This window comes from Numenius arquata, chromosome 5, assembly GCF_964106895.1.
Source record: "Numenius arquata chromosome 5, bNumArq3.hap1.1, whole genome shotgun sequence".
NCBI lineage: Eukaryota > Metazoa > Chordata > Aves > Charadriiformes > Scolopacidae > Numenius > Numenius arquata.
Window position 1 is genome coordinate 44,293,559 of NC_133580.1, and position 21,474 is coordinate 44,315,032.

At 39.0% G+C, this 21,474-nt stretch overlaps 1 protein-coding gene across 4 annotated transcripts in view; it reads left to right on the forward strand.

Annotated features, from left to right (window-relative positions):
- PALLD (palladin, cytoskeletal associated protein) overlaps positions 1-21,474 on the forward strand; it is a 198,928-nt gene that overhangs the window by 162,471 nt on the left and 14,983 nt on the right. For 3 of the 4 annotated variants that reach the window (XM_074147949.1, XM_074147948.1, XM_074147951.1), the window contains exons 11-15: positions 10,527-10,662; positions 13,013-13,114; positions 13,682-13,732; positions 15,229-15,450; positions 20,437-20,586. In XM_074147949.1, the coding sequence (XP_074004050.1) occupies positions 10,527-10,662; positions 13,013-13,114; positions 13,682-13,732; positions 15,229-15,450; positions 20,437-20,586 (661 nt within the window). The remainder of the gene's footprint in view (positions 1-10,526; positions 10,663-13,012; positions 13,115-13,681; positions 13,733-15,228; positions 15,451-20,436; positions 20,587-21,474) is intronic. The other variant, XM_074147950.1, reaches the window with a different exon arrangement.

Genomic DNA, 21,474 nt, shown 5'->3' on the forward strand with positions numbered 1-21,474 from the left:
CCAGGCTGGCCGCACATGTGACGGTGTGTCTGTCCCCTGCCCTGGGACAAGGCAGCAGCCTCGGGCTCTGAGCTGAGGATGAGGTGGTTGGCTCTTTGGCCTGCATTCCCTCAGGAAATGTAGTCCAGATGGGAGCTGGATCATGTTAACCGTACTGAATCTGTGTGTTTATGATTTATGTATATGTATATATACATATGTGTGTGTGTATATATATACAATGAGCACTTGTCATCTGAATTATAACATTAAAACATGGTAAAAGATGTACTGCGTGATGCAAAAAAAAATAATCTATTGTTATGTATCTTTGATGCCAATTTTTTGCTGGCCTCTCTTTTTTCATTTTACTGCATAGGCTACTAATGTCTGGTGTGTCTTGATGAGTAAATCATTCTGTTTCCCATCATTTTCTTACCACTTCTGAGAAATCCTTCCCCTGGACTCCCTTCCCCCCATTGCTTTTTGTCTCTTCTGCTTTGTGCTATAGTCTCAGTTCTTTTTTCCCCTCAGCTTCACTTTTTTCTGCTTTTCCCTCATCTTTTGCTCCATCTTCACAAATCCTCTTTTCTTGAATGCATTTTTCTTTCCAAGACGTTGTAGTTTTTGAGCCACTCACAGTATTCCATAACCTCAGCCTATAGTCTCACCATGTACTCCATGATCTCCAAGATTGTTAATTGAAAAGGATGATACTGTTTCCTGACAGTGCGCTGTACGGACTGGGCGCAAGGAATGAATTGGAGCATTCAAAGCTTTGCTTTGGCTCAGCATCTAAAATGCTGGTAAAGCCATTTAGCTTTGTCCCTGCTTTTTAATCAGTCATATAGTGGTGATACTGAGATTATGATAGTGGGTTGCTGACAGTGAACTAGGCAGAGTTTGAAATACCCTTCATGGAAAGGGGGTACATTTTTTACTAGAAAATCCAAATACAGTGTTTGAAGTGGTAGGATGTCCTCTTTAGATAATAACTTTATGATTTATAATTATATTTTAACGTCAGTGGAAGTAGACTTGGACCTACCATTGCAGTTACATATTTCAACACTTTCACATCAAGCCTCTAGCAGATAAAATGCTCTTAGAACAGTTTACCGTCTGCTTTCGATGTTCTCATGGCTCCTTTCTCTTGCCTTGTCTTTTTTTGTGTGTGGATTTCATGGCTGGTAATTCACTGTTCATATTTTGATTATATGGTCTTTTTACCGTGGTTGTTTACTCTTTGCTCTCCCAGGCGTGGGTACTGTGACACAGATAGCCAAATATCTGAAAGCAAACAATAAATATTTTGCCTTGACAGATCTCTTGTAATTACTGAAAAACATTGTTTGGTAGAGTAAGAAATTCTGCAGACTGTTTTTTAAGTTATGCATCTTGATATGCTGAGGAATTTATTGAGTAGTTGTTTAATTTTCCTTACATTTCCATGATCTTTTCATTACTAAATCTGAGCACAGCTACAGATCTGCTCCTCAGAATCAGTACTTCATAGGCATCATTCTTATTTTCTTCAGATTGCTTTTGTGGTAGGAGCAGGATAAAGGTAAAGTAATAAACATTGCAGGGGGAGATAGTTATTTTTGGAGACGGTCAAAGGCAGCATCAGTGAAGTTTTCTGTGAAATGGAAGACACAGTGGTTGTACACAAACCAACAGAATCTTCATTTCTACTCATGCAGTCAGACCTTCCCTCCATCAGCTTTCTTCAGGCATTTCCATTCTAGTCTATGTATCATTTTTGTTCTACTTAAAGAGAAATTAATCTGTTGAGCCTCCTGTTCTGTAAGAGGTCAGACAAAACATTTCTAACTCACTCTTCCATCCCTATCCTGTGCCTGTGAGCCCGTGGGCAGTAAATACCATGCTGATGTTTCAGATAAGGGTTGACATTTTCCTTGGTTTTGGACCCTGAGACGCTGTGGAAGTGACAGCATTATCTAAACCAGTTGGATCAAATGAATATTCTTTTCGGTTGATAGATTTGGAAGCATTGCACTGGGAGGGGGTTTATTAGTTTGGGGTGGGGTTTTTTTTGTGTTTTTAACAACCCAGTCTTACAGCCTTGCCTGGGAATAGCTACTTGCGAATTTACTACATCTTATTTGGACGTCTGAAACGTGGAAAGAAGCTTTATGTCATTAGTACCCACTAATTCACCTTTAAATATTTTAGCATTTATTTGCAACAATTGTATAGTAAACATTTCAATTGAATGTGATATATCTCATTCCTCCAGGAAGCTCTAGACATTTTGTAGTGACCAGCATTTTCAAGCTGTGGCTGTGGTGGTGTTAGCTGAACAAGCTTTGGGAATAACCTTTTTTTTTTTTTATTAATGGGGCAGATTTGATAAATTCATGTCTTGCCAGAGCATAGTGTTATTAAACAACAGAGAAGTGCTGGTGGAACTGCATAGCTAATTAAGTACTTATGGGAATTATGAACACTCGTCAGTTATTTGTGAGGTAAAACTTGGCTGGAGTAAGATTGTTGGATACTATTCCTTAAAAAAATCTCAGTTCTTTCTTTCTTTACCTAAAGAAAACTCTAGGGTGGGTGGATGTGTTGGACTCAGGTGAGCTTTCAGTTACAAAAGACTTGCAGGGAGTCAAATTAATGTGACAGAAACCTAGAATTGAGGGAGTTTTGTCCACAGTTAAATCCGTAGAAGCTAGAATCTGGTCTTCACTGTTCATAGAAAAAACAAATTGTATCTGAATGAAAAGAAATAAGTATACTTACAAATTCTAGGTAAGCACATACATTGATATGCTTACGTGAGCATTTGTGAAAGCAAAATTAATCCCGTGAGAAGGATTTACTGACTATTTATTGAATATTTAAATAACAAGAATATAAACCTTACTACAAAAAGGTGTGGAGTCATCCAACATGGAGAAGCTGAATCTCTTTCTAAGTATAAAAAACATGTATTATCAGCTATACATATATATCCTTTTGAAAGCAACTTAAAAAATTACAGTCTTTTGTTAAAGTAGACACTTTCTCTTAAAGTTGACTTTTTCTTTTTGATTGCCCTTAGGCAATCCTGCTTTAGCAGGGGAGTTGGGCTAAATGATCTGTAGAGGTCCCTTCCAACTCTGACAATTCCGTGATTCTTAAAGTAGATATCTTCAGTAATATTACCTTAGTCACAAACAGAAAAAAATCTGACTGTACAAAATTGGTGAAAGAACATGACTCTAGATTTACTACTTTCTGGAAAAGAATGGAAAATGGAAAACATTGATTTGAAGACAAGATTGTCCAAAGTATCTTGTAAAATGTAATTAAATAAGCTGCTTTTATCACTGTACGCAATAAATTTAACTGCTGTTTCAATGATCTCTAGAACGTTAAACCCAAATCTTAAAGGAGATTCTGTGGGAATCATGGGAATAGCAACATCAGAGAGAGATCTGCACTTTTTTTCCCCCTTTGAATGAGAGCTGCTGGTCTGTTCTTGCACCTGCCTACTGTGACTTGTCCATTGAATTCTGTCTCAAATAGCACCGAAGCAAAGATTTTTAGTAACCCTTATGTTCCTTGAGTCAGTTGGCAGTGATGGTGACCACTCTGAGGAAAAGCTACACTTCTCCATCTTTTTATCTTACAGCTTTCCACAGTCTCACAGTACAAATGCCAGCTTTCATTTTAGCTTGAACTGTATTAGTCCTGTGTAGACTGAGCATTTACTTTTCCTGTTTCTGTAAGTTATGTCTGTCACGACTGTGAAAAATGGAGGTTACCCACAGTATGATTGATATGAAAATAGTGATACATAGGAGGAAGTTGATTAAGAATTTCAACATCAAAATGAGCAGAAAGGTCAGGGTGTTTTCTTGCTTCTGAGGGAGCTCACTTCATTGCTATATGCTACCTATTCAGTCATACCTGGAGTTATCCCTGGATCTCAGGAAAATATATCTGAAGATATATTCTGTATTTCTGTAACTGGAAGAATTCCAGCAAATACTAGGGTTTGCATTTATTCCCAACCCCCAATTTTCTTAAGCTATTGCTTCTGTCCATTAGATTTATTTTTATTTTTTTTAAGTTCCTTAATTTATTGTGTTATACCTCCTTTTCCCATGGCTTGGATACTACTTGTGGCTGTTAGACCAACACCTGAGTGGTTTATCTGTGATACCAGATCACTTCTTGTTGATTGTGCTAAGAAACAGCTCGTATTGGGGGCTTTGTTTTTGCACAGTGTAACAACTTTTTATTATGTACATGCACATAGTTGTCATGAAATACATATCGCTATCAGCTTTTTTGAAATATGATGAATGCATGTTTGCTCCACTTGAACTTTGAAATCCAGGTTGTGCCGCCGATCTAGTCAACTGAAGTTGCTCAAAAGTAGAGATCAAGGATTTAACATGGAGACACGCACAGACAGTAGCCAAAATAACTGACCTACTGTATCCTGACAATCATTGCACCTGGCAGTCTTAATTTTCAAGATGTTTTTATCCAGTTCTTTTTCTAAGTGGTATTTGAAGATGCTTAAGAACTCTGTAAGATAACAAGTGAACTTAACTAAGAGAATTAGTACGTATATCTCTCTGTTGGAAAGAGAGAAGGCTGTTTGCAACATTGCTTTGCAGGAATTTTTTTCTGCAGATTTTTTTCTTCATAGGACTTAATTTTATAACTTCCTCATTTTAAGCAGATTTAAATGCCACAGAAATGTCTGTGAATATAAAAGCCAGGTATGTGCTTGATACTTGTGGAGACCTTAACCAGTAGCATTTCATCAACTGGAGTAAAGGTTAATATTTTGGATATATTACCTTCTCTCAGTCCGGTCTCGGTTTTTCTTCACATACTTCTGGCATTTACCTGTTCTTATCAAGATTTCAGGACTATGAGGACTGTGCCAGCCTTTTCTACACTCAGGAGCAGTTATTGCATTAGTGATTTCTTCTTGACTATCAGTTCTAGCGTAAGGCTGGTAACAATCAGAAATGCAGGTAAGATTCCCAGTTACAAAATAGTAGTGTTTTTTAAATTTATATCCAAATATATGGACATCTTTTGAAAAGCAAATGGCACTTATGTATATATGGTAACCAGTGCAGCATGAGGCAGAGGGATAACTTGCTCAGGGGAAGGAACTGAACAGGAGAATAAAAAGGTAGCAATTCTTTTAATGAGTAAAAACGCATTTTCAAAGATAAGCCTTGGTCTTGATCCTATCCAATGCTGAGGCATGATTTTATTATTTTTTTTCAACTCCAGTTTCATAACCTTTTCTTGGGTGGTAGAAATAATTGAACTTTTGTTACCTTTGTTTCATTTAGTACAAGTCATCCTTAGTCAGGTCTGTGCCTCAGGCATTCCCTTAATTCAGACGCCCATAACGTCACATTACCGAACAGAGCTGACTCCTGGTCTCCACGACGTGTACGACAGGATCAGGCTAAAGCAATTTTAATAAGCAGCTACAGCTTCAAAGTTTGTGACCTGTTACGGTGCTTGTAGTGACTTTGTTCTTACAGTAGGTGAAAAATGTGTTAAGTGGGCAGGAATTAGCTGTATTTTTGGAAGGCTTTAGTTTTAAAGGAAAAATCAAGTTACTGTTCATTACCTCAGTACCAGAGAATTGATTTGGATTTCTGTGAAACTGAGCCATGTTGGCTGCAAACAGGAATTTGTTCTTGGAAGGGTAACAACAGCCAGCCTGTTGCCCTTGTTTACACTGTAAAAGGTACATAGGAAAAGAGGGAATCGCATCCAGCGTGCACTCTGTGTAATTAAAACATGAAAAGTACTGCTGGTTTGGCCTTCTTTCTAAACAAATGTTAGGGCAAATGTTCAAAACTAAGGAGAGCCAAGCCGAGGTTGCAAAAATCTTTGCTGTCAAAAATCTCTGTGTGAATTAAGATGACTGAGTTTTGGCAATTTTGTTGCGCCCTTTCTGACCAAAATAATTCAGATTTGTGTACTTTTATCTCCGTCTGTCTTCAAGCCCTCAGTGACTTAAATGATGCGTGTTTCAGATGTGCTTAAAATCGATGTGAATTTCAGCCTGATTCTCGAAGGCTGATAGTTTCTTTGTGCATTTCTGGTGGTGGTGGTTGTGTGCTCGAAGGCTCATGGTGTCAGTAACTTGAAATATGCCTTCTCCAGCTATCTCCTCCTACCTTAATACTCGCAATATGCTCTGAAAATTGCCTCAAAGAATGAACATACAAATACACAAATGGAATTGGCAGAATGTTTTGTTTGATATTATCCCTGAGAAAAGACGAAAGGAAAGCTGATGAGTCACTAAGGAGGACACTAATCGTACGACCTTGATGCATCCAGATAAGGGCATGTAAGGTCGGTGAAAAATATTTGCGAAAGCCGCTGAGGAAGGTTTGCTGCCAGGCTGTCTTGACGTGTAAACCGTGTCTCAAGCTGAATGGGTCTGTGCTTTGGAGGAGAGATTTACCAAGGACCTTCTATTTATTGCCATTGTCTTGTAGCCATTTTGAAATTCATCTCAAGAATGTCTGTTTTAAGAGCTAACTTGGTGTGGGGGTATGTATGCATACATATATATTTATGTACATATTTTAAAGTGTATATATGTAGAGAAAGAAAACAATTCTAAGAGGGGGTAGAAATAGAGCATCTGCAGGAAGAATTACATTTCCTCGTGCACCTCTTCTTTTTTTGTCCAAAGTTAAAATAATCCTGGAAGAGAAAGACAGAAGTTTTCTAAAGGCATTTGCAGAAATTTTGACTGATACTCATCTTCATAGTTATGTTTTTAAACCAACTGCTTTCTTGCTTAAATACTTTTTTGTAATAGTATGTAAAGAGAAGAGAATCTATTTTTCCAGCAAGGTGCCTTGACCAAGTCTTGGATGACTGTTCCACACCCACTGTGCAAAGCTCGAGATTTTCTGGCATTTAACCAGAGGTCTGGAAGGTTGTTAGGGAGTCTGCCTCTCCTGTTAAAAGCTACCAGTGATCCCCAGGCCATTGCCGAAATATTTGCATGCCTTGTTCTTAAATTCCTCAGCTTCCTTACATGACTTGTTCCAGTGTTTAACTGTTACTGTTGGAGGGTGGAGAAAGGAGAGTTCTACATTGTTTTTGTCTAAGGGAGGCCTGTTGTTCTTCAAGTTTCTGTCTACTTATCATCCTCAATGCACGTGGAGAATCACTGGATGCTAGCCCTTTTCTGATGTTTTAAGTTTGATTCACCTCTCTATCTTCGTTCTCCTCCTTTCTTGACTAAATAAACAAGATATTTTTTGTGTGAGACATAGCTTGTCACAAAAGCTATGCTTTTAAAATCATCTGAGAGTTTTCTTGTTCTGAAACTTCCCAATTTGCCTTATTTTTCTTGAAGTGCAGTGGTATAACTGGATTCAGTATTCAACAGCAAGGAATAAGGGAAAACAATGAAGTTTCATGTCTTGTGCTAATGTGTCCCAGAATTATATTTCTTTTCCTTTTGAAATAATGGTGTTATTGTCCAAGTTATAATCTCACAGATTCTTGAGATGCTTAATATGTTAGTGCAAATTTTCCATTTGTATTGCTGTCATATTTTTTGCCAAGTTTCATCATCATTAGACCACCTCTAGACTAATTATGAAGGTCATTGTAAATGAGAGTTGTTACCTGCAAATGAGTTGCAACCTCTGCAAGTTTAGTGTCATCAGCTAATTTGAGAAAAGTGATTTTTTTATTTCACTATTCCAGTTGTTAAGATTGAAATACTAATTACTGAACTTAGTGTACATAGACCTTTGAAAGACCTCATTTGTCTGTTTTCTTCCAGTTTGACAGAAAAAAAATATAAATCATTGCTGCTCTCTGAATAGCCTTTTCAGACAGTTATGCAGCCATGTAGTAGAAATTTCAGCCAGACTCCTCTGTTTCCCTGATTTACTGAGGAACTTACTGCAGCTCCTAAAGACTTACTAAGAAGCCCTAAAATAAGTGTATCAAAGCTACTTCTTTTTGCCTATCTGCATGCCCTTCAGCCTGACAGAGAGAGAAATGTGAGGTTTGATATGATTCAATTTTCATTTCCTTATTATCCTACATTGTTTTGAAAGGGACTGTGATATTGTTTTCTTACCCTTAGTATGGACATTGAACTTACTGACCTGTAATTCTCTTGGTACTCTTTCCCCTTTTAAAAACGGGTGTGTTTGCTTAGGGATTTTTGTTTTCAGAGGTAACTGAAAATGCTTCAGAAAATGCTTTCGCTTGTTATTTGAAATCCACTCCAGAACACTTCACCCATCCCCATCTTTTCATGCAGTGTTGTGGCTTTCTTGGGTAACTGTACATTTTACCTTTATGGCCTGTTAAGTGGCAAGCACAAGGCAGACCTTTTTCTCCTAAGACTTTTTTTATCATTCAAGTATGAAGTTCATAAGAACGTGAAATGAAAACTGCATTTTTTTAATGTATCACATTGAATTTTCAAGGTAGGATGCATAACTCTACTAGGAGCTGGCACAGGGCTTCTTCAAGGTGAAGCCAGATTTGAAATTTGCTGCCTTGGAGTTGGACAGATGTGTGTGTGTCCCCTATTCAAAAAGTGACAAAACTCAGTTCCATGGCAGTGCTGTGCTGCTTGGGGTAAGAGGCTGGAAGGTGAAGGGAAAGACTGTGATGAGAGAGACAGATGCCACCTTTCCACTAGTTTTCTAGCAGTTGGTCCAGCCTTCCTGGGGAACGTTACCTTCTGATCCCCTCTTCCCACCTTCTCCTTTCTGTTTTCCTTCCATATCTTCCTTTACATTTACTGTCCCCAAATTTCTTGATTTATTGAAGCATCTCTTTCTTGAAGAGACCTTACCCCTTCTTCTCAGCATTCTCTTGCCTCACTGTAGATGGGGTAGTTTTCCTGACTGCTTCCCCAAAACAGAGTGGAGGAGACTTTGTTACATGTTACTGAGGACATCCCCAGCCAAATGCTGAGGGAATTATTCTGCTTGGTGACTGAGAAGTGCTCCAGCAAATGGCTGAATGTTTCTGGAGTGAGGGATGTTGTTCTCTGGCTCTTTGCAACGTTAGGCAAATGTCTGCTCTTCTTCTGCTGTGATTTAATGTGAAAATGCAGTTCTTTTTACAAGGACTTCACCATTTTCTCATTTTAAATTTACTTTAAGTAACAGAATATGAAATGTTTTAGGAATTTAGACATAAATGTTTCCAATTATTGTCTTCTCCATCAGTTCACTTAATTCCTTTTTGGCTTTTGATAGCATATGTATATTGTTTCATTCTAACTAATGCTAAAAATTGCCATTGAAAACACTTGCTGAAGAATGAATTTTTTCTAAACATGTTATAGAAACATAGTACCAAACAATATCCAACAGAATTTGTTATCTTCATCTGATTCTTGTTTAACATTTTGGTGCTGGTAATTATATTATTAAATTGTGTATTGGAAAGAAGTTTACCCCTTATGTACTAGTCTGATTTTTTCCATCTCTGTCACGTGTGTTTGGCAATTTACCTTATTTGATTCTATATTTTGCATAAGTCATTTCCATGTAATGGACTGAGCCCTATTTAGCTGATGAAGTTTAAAAAAGCCCCATGTGACTTCACTGAAGAAATGGGGTGTGTTACAAGTTTCAAATACCAATAGCGATGTTGATTTCTTCACAACTGTGTAAGAAAAGCTGATCTCCAGTAGAAACCACCGTTGTTGGGCATTTCCGGCAACAGAGCCATCATAACATCACTGAAAAGTGTTAAATATTAGTGCAGACTGGAAAAAAATACTTTACTGTGCCATTCCAGAAAATGGGAGTGAGACATCCTGAAAGTGCAATCATAACTTGTAGACTGGTATGAGGAATAGCATAGCCCTGTGAATGCAAACTGCTAAACAGGTGCTGTTCCACTGTGAAACGCTGCTGCTGAAAACTGCTTTACAGGGATGATTTTTCTTTTTGCCAGTGTAACTTAGACTCTGTGAATGGCTCCTCTTTCAGAAACAACATGTACATGTTGCCTTCTAGGTATGTGTTCATAGAGATATGTAGAATAAACATGAAGTTATGCATTGTGTATTGCAAAGCTGTAACAAGGAATTAGTTAATAAATAATATAGGAAATTAATAATTAACTGCCTTGTCTTACATCTTTCTGATCTTTATCCATTCGGTACTTCATAGGAACCTAGTTTTATCTTCTATCCCCACTTATCTAGTCATGATTTCTCTTTCATGTTTCCTCTCACTTTGCTTTACTGCCGTCGTTCATCAGTTTCCTCTTTGAGTGTATGGTGTTTACAGCCACCACTACACAATTCCTGAGCCCTATTTTAACTAATGCATGAATAAAGCATAGTTTCAGTTTTGTCCTTAAACTAACCTTTTAACGAGTGATGTGAGTTAGAAGGGACAGCACAGTAAGTAAGATGCCTGACCTCTAATTTCAAAGACACAACGTCATTTTCTTCACTAATAGCAATGATTCCAGGTAAATTCCTAAATACCAATGATTTCAGGAAAGCTCATGAATTTTCCTGTGCTGTTTTGCAGGGGATTTCCCAAGAAAACAGGCAGAACTGCTAGGATAGCATCAGATGAAGAGATTCAAGGGTCAAAAGATGCTGTAATTCAGGATCTGGAAAGAAAACTTCGCTTCAAGGAAGACCTTTTGAACAATGGGCAACCGGTATAAAAACATAACATGTCCCAGGGAACGGGAGTGGGCATCACGGGTAGTTTCTCAGACATGCTGTATATAAAATAATTGTTGTAGATTATGGTTTATGTTTTTATTATTTTTAATTGCATTTCCATAAGGAATGGTAGTGTACATTTTGGCCTATCATTTCTTGTCCCATTGGACAACTTTACTTAGACTTAACAAAGCAATGGAGGTCTCAAAGGTGATGAATTCGCGCAAGAGCCTGCACAGTCTGTACCTCAAGGGCTTTTTCAGTCTCAGAGGCCATTTGCTTTTGACTGTTCATCACTGAGTGGCTGGCCAGTAAGCATCTGCATAGCTCATGATCAGTCCAGGCTCATTCTCACTTTTGCTCAGCTGTTGGACAACAGGGGGAAAAAGTAGGTAGTAAGTGGACATCAGAGGGGAACAAGGCAGTTCATCATGAGAAACAACCTATTAGGTATCAGGCATCATTAGATCCTGCAGTTGTGGGACTTTTTTGACCAATAGAATAAAAAAGAACCTATCGTACTAACTTACAGACTTTATCAGGAGTTAACAAAATGAGGTAAAATGGGCATATCAAACAATTGAAATGCACACCCGCAAAGTTCTCCATTAATTTGTGTGCATTTTAAGATACACGTAGAAGATAAAATACCAAATTCTTCCCCCTCAGAGCTGATGAGAAGCAACTCTCCTAAGACTTGATTACAGTTATTAAGGCATTGATTTAAATGTCTTTGAAGCAGGAATCTCTTTTAAGAGGAAAGTAATTTTAAAGAAGTAGTCTGTCACCCCTGTTTTGTCAATGAAATGTTTTCAAAAGCGTCTGGATGCCTTCAGTGCCATTTGTGTCACTGAAAGGTAGCGGGCTTTAGGTTTCTCACAAGTTTGTGAAGTTTGCTAAGTTTGCTTCTGTGTCTGAGATGTGGACTATGGAGTCGTAGTTCAAGGCAGCCCATTGAGTCAGACCGTCTAGTCCACAACTGCCAGATTCTTGTTCTTAATAAGATCAATGGAGTGAAGTAGGGAAAATGTTCAGCGTGACTAGTGCTTCTGTACTTACCTTTCTCCATTGAGTACATGGGGTTTGGCAGTTTTCTGTAACGGTTAAGTGGAATCACTCTCATAGTGTATAAGTTCCTGTTTTTTCAAAGGAGGTGGGCAAAGCATGACTGTCAATGCCTATTTTGGAAAGTCAGAGAGATGTTTGGCCCGGACAAATGAATGGAATGTCCTGAGAAAGCCCACATGGCCCAAGGAAAAAAAAAAAAAACCAACTGTGATCAGATGATGTGGGAGCTTGAACCGTGTAAACTCTGGTTCTGTGCTTGCCGTGAGGCTTTCGCCTGGCAGATACCTGTCTTGGGTGATTCTGTTTGTGTAATCGTGGCTGTGGGCACTTTGCGTGATCACAGAAGAAATGAGAGTGAAGAAAAGTTCATGACTTGCTTAGACATTTGTAACCAAGCCAAGATTGGCACCTAGTTTTCATGAGTCTTAGCCTGCTGGATTAGCTACAATATAACATCTTTTAAAAATTAATTTAAATGAGTTTTTTTTTAAAAAAATGGAAGCATTAAGTAGATTTAATGTTTTACAATTTCTATTCTTTTTTCATTTTTCTGCTTAAATGAGGCATTTCACCATGTAGTGAGTTTGCCTTTCATTCACTGACTTTTTTTTTTATGTTGATTTGTAAGAAAGTAGCTAAGTGCCTGAAAAGTGTTACTGAATGTAGAAAGAAAAACAATGAAGTAATTGAATTGTACACTTAAGTTTTCTTGTAACTTGGCTTTACCTTCAGAGTGTAAATTATCCTTTCTAAGCTATCTCCTTAATTTCTGAAAGAGTAAGAAGAAATAGAAACAAAAACCCTTAAAGAATATGTTTTTCTGTAAAGCTGTCATAGTTTTGACAAAATAATCCAGTAGTGTAGTATCTCCTTAGCATTTTTGGCAGAATTTTCTGCCGTGTGGTTCTAATGTAAAAATTGAGCAGAACAAGTAGGAGTAAGATTTGGGATGATTTGACATGCACTTTTTTGATGGCCATGCTGATTTAAGCAGTTCCTATTGCTCATTCCTGCCCATGTTCCTGGCAAGAGGATGGAAACAAATGGCAGAGTCAGGGCAAAGGTTCCTTAAGCCAGAAGAGCCACTTGTAATGCAAAAAAAATGCATTACAAACTGCGGTAGAAAATTTCTGTTAGAAACATATTGCTGCTCTCTTTTATTAACATTACTTAAAGCATTGCTTTCTGTCTCACTGCCTTCTAGTTCTTAGTGAGAAAGAAGAACTTTTCTTTCTTCTTTTCCTTCCTCCTCATCCCCCTTTTATTTTTTTTCAGAGATTAACGTACGAGGAGAAAATGGCTCGTCGATTGCTGGGAGCAGACAGTGCTGCAACTGTCTTCAATATACAGGAACCGGAAGAGGAGCCTGCTATACAGGTGCCACATAACTCTACAATTTCATAGGAAAATAAAAAAATTCTTTCCATTTTTTTTTCATAGGCTGTGATTCTCTTTAAATAGTCCTACATACGACAATAAATACACACAAGATAGGACGGTTTTGATTACAGAAGTCATGTGTTATATATCAGCAAAGTAAACTGGAGGATCACATGCCTATTGCTCAGTTTTTCCATACTGAATAAGGTTGAGAGTTCTCAAATGTCCACTCTCTGCTTTAAAGTCTTCCGTTTATCCTATTCTGACCTGACCTTTAAGTCTCTCAAGGGAAAAATACATCTACTATCTTGAAACTGTCTTCTCTTTATGTGTGTAATCTGCACTTTTTGGATCCAGACCAAAAACACAACAGACAGTCTGCTTGAAAGGCCAGGTACGCGTTCTCCATTGTTCACATGCCAGAGTTGCTATTCGGAAATGTGTAGCATTCGTTTGCTTATGTTATGGCATAAAGTATATTCTCCTGATGAGAACTCTGAGAAACTGTCATGGATGCCTCTTGGTCTTCTTTCTGCCTTGTGATCTCTCTTTCTACCCTTGCAGGAAGCTCGCTCTGTTGGTGCTTCTGTAGTGAGTCCTGTGGATATTCAAAAGGTTAACGTTTCTACCTTTTTCTGTCTTGCTTTTTTGTCCATTGATTTATTTTCTCTGTCATCTTTGCCCTTTCCCTTCTACTGTTTTTGGTTAATAACAAGAGGTCACCTAGCATTAACAACGGGGGAGATTCGGGCTGCACTGCCTTCAAGGCATTAAAGTTGTTCTATAAGCCTAATTGTCCGAGTGTCGGCAGCTTAACCGCACTTAATGGTGTGCTCCAGCATCCTTCTGCTGTAACGGTAACGTACACTAACTGCCTTGCATCCAAATCAGCTCTCCCTATATATACCACGTGTACTTCATGCTTTACTTTTATGATAAACTTTCAGGGAGCAAAGAAATTTTAAAAATGTCTGCAGTTTAAAAAGGTATTTCTCTCTTCTTCTGTTTTTTCCTGTTATTGAGGGTTATGAACAGTTCTGTAACCAGTCGGTAGAAAGGCTACATCGCATTCCCAGACCAGAATCAATGGTAGAGGATGGGCACATGAAAGGAGGCTTTGTATGAGACGTGTTCTATCTTAAGTAAAACAAGGGTCACAGACAATGGCCAAAGGTCATTTGAAAGAGTGCCTGAATTTCTGCTGACTGAGAAGAGCATTGGCTAATAATGATTTTTTTTTTTTTTTTTTCTTTCTATTTCTGAGCTTTCTTACATTCTGGCAATATCTTTGTTATCACTTGAGATTCAAAGCAGGACTTTTGTACTGCAAAGTAGATAGAGTGAACAGGTCAAGAAGTAACTGTACGTCACAGTAACGTTTTCCAGTATCTGAATAGCAAATTTAAGCAAGCAGTAGTGTTTCACACTGGATAAAACTTTCCACTCTTCTTTCTATATCTTGAATACTCTTACGATAAGTGTTTTTTTAAGGAAGAAGTGATACTTTTGGCCAGACAAAGGGGACCATGGCAACAGGAGTAAAAGGAGGCAACTATCATGGACTGCTAGTGCTGCCATTTTCACTCTTTTTTTTTTTTCCCCCTCATTTTTACAGGCACTGTAAACAAAATCATTTTAGTCTTCTGGTGCAGCCTCCGGTGCAGTTCTATGCAAATAGCAGATGTGAACCATATGGTCTTCTGGCCATCTGGAAACAAAACCCACCCTAAATCTGCCTGTACCCTCAAGGAAATATTAGTGTGTTTCTTTTGTCTTTATGAACTGCTTTGGAATACTTTTATTCTTATAGGCTTTTTTAAAAAATTGAAAGAAAGCAACCCATGACTTTCCTTCCCCTTATAAATTAGACCTTAAGATAACATGAAATACAATTTTTGCCTCATACCAGATGTCTTCATTGTTTCACAGGGAAGTTATTGGAGGCACGGATTATAGTGTTTTTCTTCAACAAGAATCAGTTTACTTTTATATGGAAAACCTTAATGGATTGTCAAAGATCAGTAGAATTAAAAAAAACCACATTAGGAACACATCTTGCTGAGCGATGTGTTGAAGCTGATACACTAATATGTACGTTTCTTGTTCGACAGGAGTATAAAGTCTCCAGCTTTGAGCAAAGATTGATCAGTGAAATTGAATACAGGCTGGAGAGATCTCCTGTGGAAGAATCCGATGACGAGGTGCAGCATGGAGATGAACCTATTGATAACAGTATGTCACCGTATTTTGAGATAAAGCTGAAGCATTACAAAATCTTTGAAGGAATGCCAGTCACATTTACATGCAAAGTGGCAGGAAATCCAAAGCCAAAGGTAAGAAAAGAGGGTAAATGTTTCTAGAAACACTCTAAAGAGTTCTATATTGGTACCTTACAGTCAGCTCCTGGACCCTATGGGCTGTATCTTATGGCAACAGCAGTCATTCTCTCTTGACAAGAAGGACTTCTAGCTGGTATATACTGTCAAATGTCTCTTTTGGCGTCACTGGAATTATTTAGATTTACACTAGGCAAAAATCCTACTATGAGGCTTTGGCTCTTAGTTACTCCCTCCTGAGACTTCATTTCAATTATTTTACCTGGAAGTAATACTTCTGTCATTTTCAGAGTTACCTTCAGGGTACCTCTTTACCACAGAATGCAGTGCAATGCTAGAAAACCCCATGTGAGCTGGCACAGTAGTCCCAAAAGCAACCTCATCAGGTTAACATGGGTAATTAGCTCAGGCGCAGCAACATCCTAATGGATAAATATGCTGCTTCTGGTTCAGGAGCCAGTGTAATATTTCTGTATTCTTCAGCAGTGCAGAGTTTGTATCTACACACCCTAACAAGACTGAATTTTATTGAAAGTTAGAGGAAGGCATCATAAAATACCATAAGCTCCCATATATCCCAACAGCACGGTGAGACACGATGGTGAGGTTTTAATGATGAGCTTCTGAGGGAGGGTTGGGCTTGGGAAGCATTTCCTTTTAGCAAATGTAAAAGTACCAGTTGTGTGATGTCAGTGGTCTGGAAGAATGCCTTCCTTTGGTAAGTTGTCTTTAACCATTTCAAAAATTGTTTGGCAATCAACTGACTCATTATGCAGCAGGCAAACAGCAGCAGCTTCTTCAGCTTCCTTGCCAAAGCCAGCATCTTCCCTGTGAGGTCCTTGCAGCTCTTACAGTGACCTCTTGTGGATAGGGGCTCTTTTCTTCTTAGACAAGGTCAAAGATTCCTTTTCTCTTATCTAAGATCTTCACAGCAGCACCTACATCTAAAGCTCTTAACTAGAGTAAGTTTTGCAGGTATTTAGGATTTTGACCAGAGATAAATGCAAATGAGTTTACATGTCCAATGATAGGGGTGTACGACACTGCACAAACTGCAAAAAGAAAAATGGACTTTGTCATGTAGTGGAGAAGGAACAACAGAGAACTAGACCTATGTCTACGTTAGCAAGTAGTGCAGACCAGAAGCAGCAAATCTGTGGAACGAGGTCTCCATCCCTGCATGCATTTCAGGAGGTTTTACTTCAGGCTATCTCTAATCTCATCCCACAGACTGAAGCAGATGCAGTACATTAGATGTGTTCTTGGAGCACATTTTCTGGCTTAGCTTCATCTGAAAGGAAGCCAATTCTGTGCTCCAAGACCACAACACGATGTGAACCACTGCAAAGTAAGTGGGGCTGATCCGTATACTCATATCAAAAAAGCCCTCCTGCTTCGAACTGAAGCCACACTGAGATTAGCCCAGTCTGACCGAGACCAAACCTTTGATGTTCAGCATTGCTTTTGAGATGACCGTACAGAGGAGTCCGTTGTGCTGAATAAGGGTGGAAGACAAGAGGGTTCGTTGGTGTTAGAGGTGCAGTGTGCCGGAGAGGTGCTCTTTTTGCCAGAGGCTTATGACTAACTTGCTGGATCACCTATTATGAGTCAGCCTTAGTCAACTTAGCCGTTCCCTAATTTTCACAGTTTTCAATTAAGGTGTAGTTTCACAGTCATCTTAATCTGATTTAAGACATGAAAGAGGATGTCTCCTTTCTCTCACTCTCCTTGTTTTGGCGTTAGGGATTGCACAGCCAAGAAACCACATTGTTAGTACTTCCCCTAAAGCACGGTGTTGCAAAGGAGAAGCTGATGTGAACGCACTCTCATTCAGATACGATGTTCTGGTTTTCTGCGGCGTCCCAGCGTGCACATTACGAAGCGATTTGCTCTTGCACCTGGGACTATGACCCTTTATTCCATTCGCTTGCAGATGCTTTGTGCGATTTGCTAAGTTGCTTGGGATGGAACCAATTCCAGTCCTGTTGGATGGCTACTTGTTCGCTGGACTTTGCAAATGTCAGAGGCTGTATCTTCCCCTCGTCTGCCGGAGCATGCCAAGATAGCCGTTTTGAAATGCTCGATGGCTCAGGGCTGCCCTTCTGCTGTCATTTGTTGAAGCTGGAAGTGTTGCCCCTGAATAAATTCTTTACTTTGGCAAATGAAAAGCTGGAAATAATTTACTAACTCGAAGCTCCTCCCTTCTAAGTATTCTGTCAGCTCTGCCAAGGAATGGCTTTGGGAAGGACTGTAGTGTTTCTAAAATCTGGCATTCATTACAAGGGATTTTTCTAAGCGGGGTTATTGGCTTGATTATTTTTTCCCCTGAACATGCCATGTAAATTGAATACTGATGTGCAAAATCTGTCTTCATAAATACGACTTTTTAAATCTGAGTCTACTTTTGTTATAGCCTTCAGTGTAATGTAAAACAATTTTCTCATTAAAATGAGAACCTGCAGTGATATAGGAGGGATTGTGGAGTACTCTTTCTAAGTGATATTTCTCCTCAGAATTAGGACAACGCCATACAAAATGTTAATTGAGACATGAATGTTGCATAAAGTTCGTACTGCTCGCTCTTCACATGGCTGAATATAATTCTAAGTGATTAAAAATGCCTGTGCAGCCCAAGATCAAAAACGCTTTTGTGCTGTGTATTCCATTGTATTTCTCGTCATTACACATTGGTTTCTGAAAATCTGGTGCGAATAAAAGCAATCCAGATGCAGCGTTCAGTGCTTACGTAGTTTAATGGTACATTTATTAAAAGGTATCCTAGGAAGAAAATACTTCACTGCACAGGCCATTGTCTCCAGCAGTGGTAGTGTTTTACTTACTAACTCCATGTCAGATAAAGGTAATATTAAGAATTTACTACTCATAAGTAAAACCCAGCGATGCCAATGCTTTTAAACTTAGTGGAAATAAGTATCGGATAACATATGCATGATGTTTAGATAGCTGGTTGGGTTAATATTTGCATGTATTTCCATGAAATAAATCCTGGCATGTCTCCTGATAGTTCTGATAAGTGCATTTTATTAAATGGTTACTACTTAATGCAGGAGATTTCCAAGCAACGTTATGACACACGTAAAGCATGCAAGTTAAAACTCATTTTTTGCAGCTCTGCTGTTACCAGCATCCATTAGCATGTGTGTAGAAGTGATCAAATATCTTTTGCATCTCCAGTAAGTGCTCTGTCAGCGGATGAGAAGACATGACTAAATCTTTTGTTAGCACCACAGAGTCTCTGTGAGGCTGCTGACAGACAAAATGGGAAACAAGTTGAACCAGCTATTGAGGAAATGAAATCATTTCTAGTTACACATAATGCTTGTTAATATAAAAACCATACATGGTAATTAATTTTTAAGGGAAATTTCCACTCATTCACTCCAAAACATTCTCCATTGTCTTTTTGTGAGATTTAAAAGTGTATCCTTAACTTTTCCCCCCAAGTGAATGAATTTAGAGCTTTGAAATGTTGGCACCTATGAGGAACCTGGCATATTAAGCTCCATCAGGAATTGTGCTTTCCTTTGTCACTTCATTTTTACTGGAAGGCCAGCTCCCTTTCCTCACTGTAAGACCTAAATTCCCACTTCAAGAATGAGACTGAGGAAAATGTGTGTGTCTTCCTCAGAATAACCAGTCCCAGCAGTCATGTGACCAGGACAAATACGTTTATTCTACTTTGGACGAGTGAACCTTGTAAAAACTGTGTGGGTACCTGCACAAGTGACTTCAGAAATGCTGAGCACCACTGACCTTCTGGAGTAATAACACGCTTCAGAAATGACAAGTAAATAATGTTCCACCCAAATATTGGTTTGGGGAGCTGACTGCAGCCTTCCTTATATAAAATTTTTCATGTATTCCTGTGTGTGTTTTCATACATGTACCACTTTCTTTGATTCCTGCATATTTCAGTTTGGGGTTTTATATTATTCTTAAAATATAGCAAAAATAAACCCCCAAAGCTAGATCAAAATATTTGATTTTTTTTTTTCACCTCAAGTTTGAGGCATTAAAAACATACATGGTTTTTTGTGTAATTTGTGGATTACTACAAGATATTATTCTGCATACATCATTTTTTTTGGCTCGCTGAAAGTAGATCTTGGGTCAGCCAGAGAATAAAATTATGTATCAAAAGTAATGGAAAAGACCTCTGCCTGATAGATCATGTAAGTGCTCTGTACAAGTTGGAACGACACTGGTGTTGGCGGACAATTATGAAAGCCTATGGGTGTGCTGACTCGCTTTGAAGTATTTCCTGTTGCTTTGTAAAGCCGCCCGTTTCTGTGGATGCCCCTCACCCTGGGGTGACACTGCTGGTTCCAGTCACACCGTTCCACGGAGCCGGCCACTTCGCCTTCCGACCTGTTCCTTGCCAGCCTGAGCTGCTCAACCCTCTTCCGGCTTTTAGGCCAGGGCAGTCGGAGTACGGGATACGGGATGAAACCGGGGTTTCAACAGTGAGATCACTACTGTTTTATTCATCATTGAACTAATTATTCCTGTAATTACCTTGGTTTGCGCTTTCATTTTCTGAAAAGAGAGCAGTAGCGTTTTTTTCTCCAACTTCTTCAGGTTTAAGTGAAATAAAGATTTAAAATTAGTAATCTTCTCTGAAATAGAACTTTTCTTTGTAATGACCTTTATTTTCAGCTCTTGAAACGTTCGGCTGCTGTTCTCTGCTTGGGACGGGGAGAGCCCATAGCCACCTGTAAACGTATTCGGTAAATGTTCATGCTGCCGTCTTCCTCTTTAAGCCATTGCTAATCTGTAATTTGCCTTGTAGTGAAAGTGGATCACGGAGTGTGGTTCTGCACTTTTACTAGTTGATTAAACCGGTTTTCTTTTACTGCCTACCAGAGAGGTTTTCAGCAGGTAAGGTTCGCTAGCACTGTTAATTGAGAAATGATGACAATGAGCACCCACCTCTTAGCAGCCGTGCCTTGTTTTTTCCTGCAGATTTATTGGTTTAAAGATGGGAAGCAAATTTCTAAGCGAAGCGATCACTACCGAATTCAGAGAGAACCTGATGGAACTTGCTCACTGCACACGGCAGCCTCCACCCTGGATGATGATGGGAATTACACTATTATGGCTGCTAACCCACAGGTAAATGAAGGTTTGGCTCCAGAGCAAACACGCTTCTGGACATATAAATCTTCAGAAAACTATCTCATCTTACGTATGCATGATTTAATTAAATGATGAAGTCACCATAAAGTATGTAAGTTAGATTTCTGTTTTGATCTTGCATCAGTAGGGTGGGACCTTTCTATCTCCAAGAGATTAGCAACTCAACAGCAGGTTTTTTCCTAAGGCTTGAGGTTTCAGAGGGGAGGGGTGTTGCTTTTTAATCGCTCTTCCACCGTTTGTTTCAGCCGATAACATCTCGGTATCCTAACTGAGCACGGATAGCACACATACTCGAGAGAGAGAAAAAAATCCAGTTTACCAGGAGAAGTAACCCAATCCAGGCATTTCATTTCTCTTCTGTTGACAATACTCACTGACTGAGGCCAACTTCTTGAAATGTGTGGGAGTATATCACACCTCAACGGGTTTACACTGGGCAGCGACTGCAATTCTGTAAAGCACTTATTATGTAGGGGGGAGGTTTCCTGTGTTGATCCTGAAGTCTTAAACAATGTTTTTCTGAAACCTGGAGCGTTAGTGGTTTTGTAAGATTGTTTGCTCTTCACAGACCTGACACAAGGGCCGAGGTGTACAACAGAAACCCCCTGGAGCGTTGGGTAGAGCCAAACTTGCAGTTCACACATCCTATCGAAGTAATGTTTTCACTCCGCTTTCCCCACAGCACAGCAAACGGAGGGGAAAGACTTGCACGTGAGAAACCAAGGCAGCAACATAACTTTAGGGATGTAACGAATTATTTTCTGCTGTAGCACCAAATATCTTGCCAAGACCAGGCCTGCGAGTAGAATCACACTGTAAAATAACAAACTGTATCGCCGAGACAGAGTTTAATCTAAAGAGGAG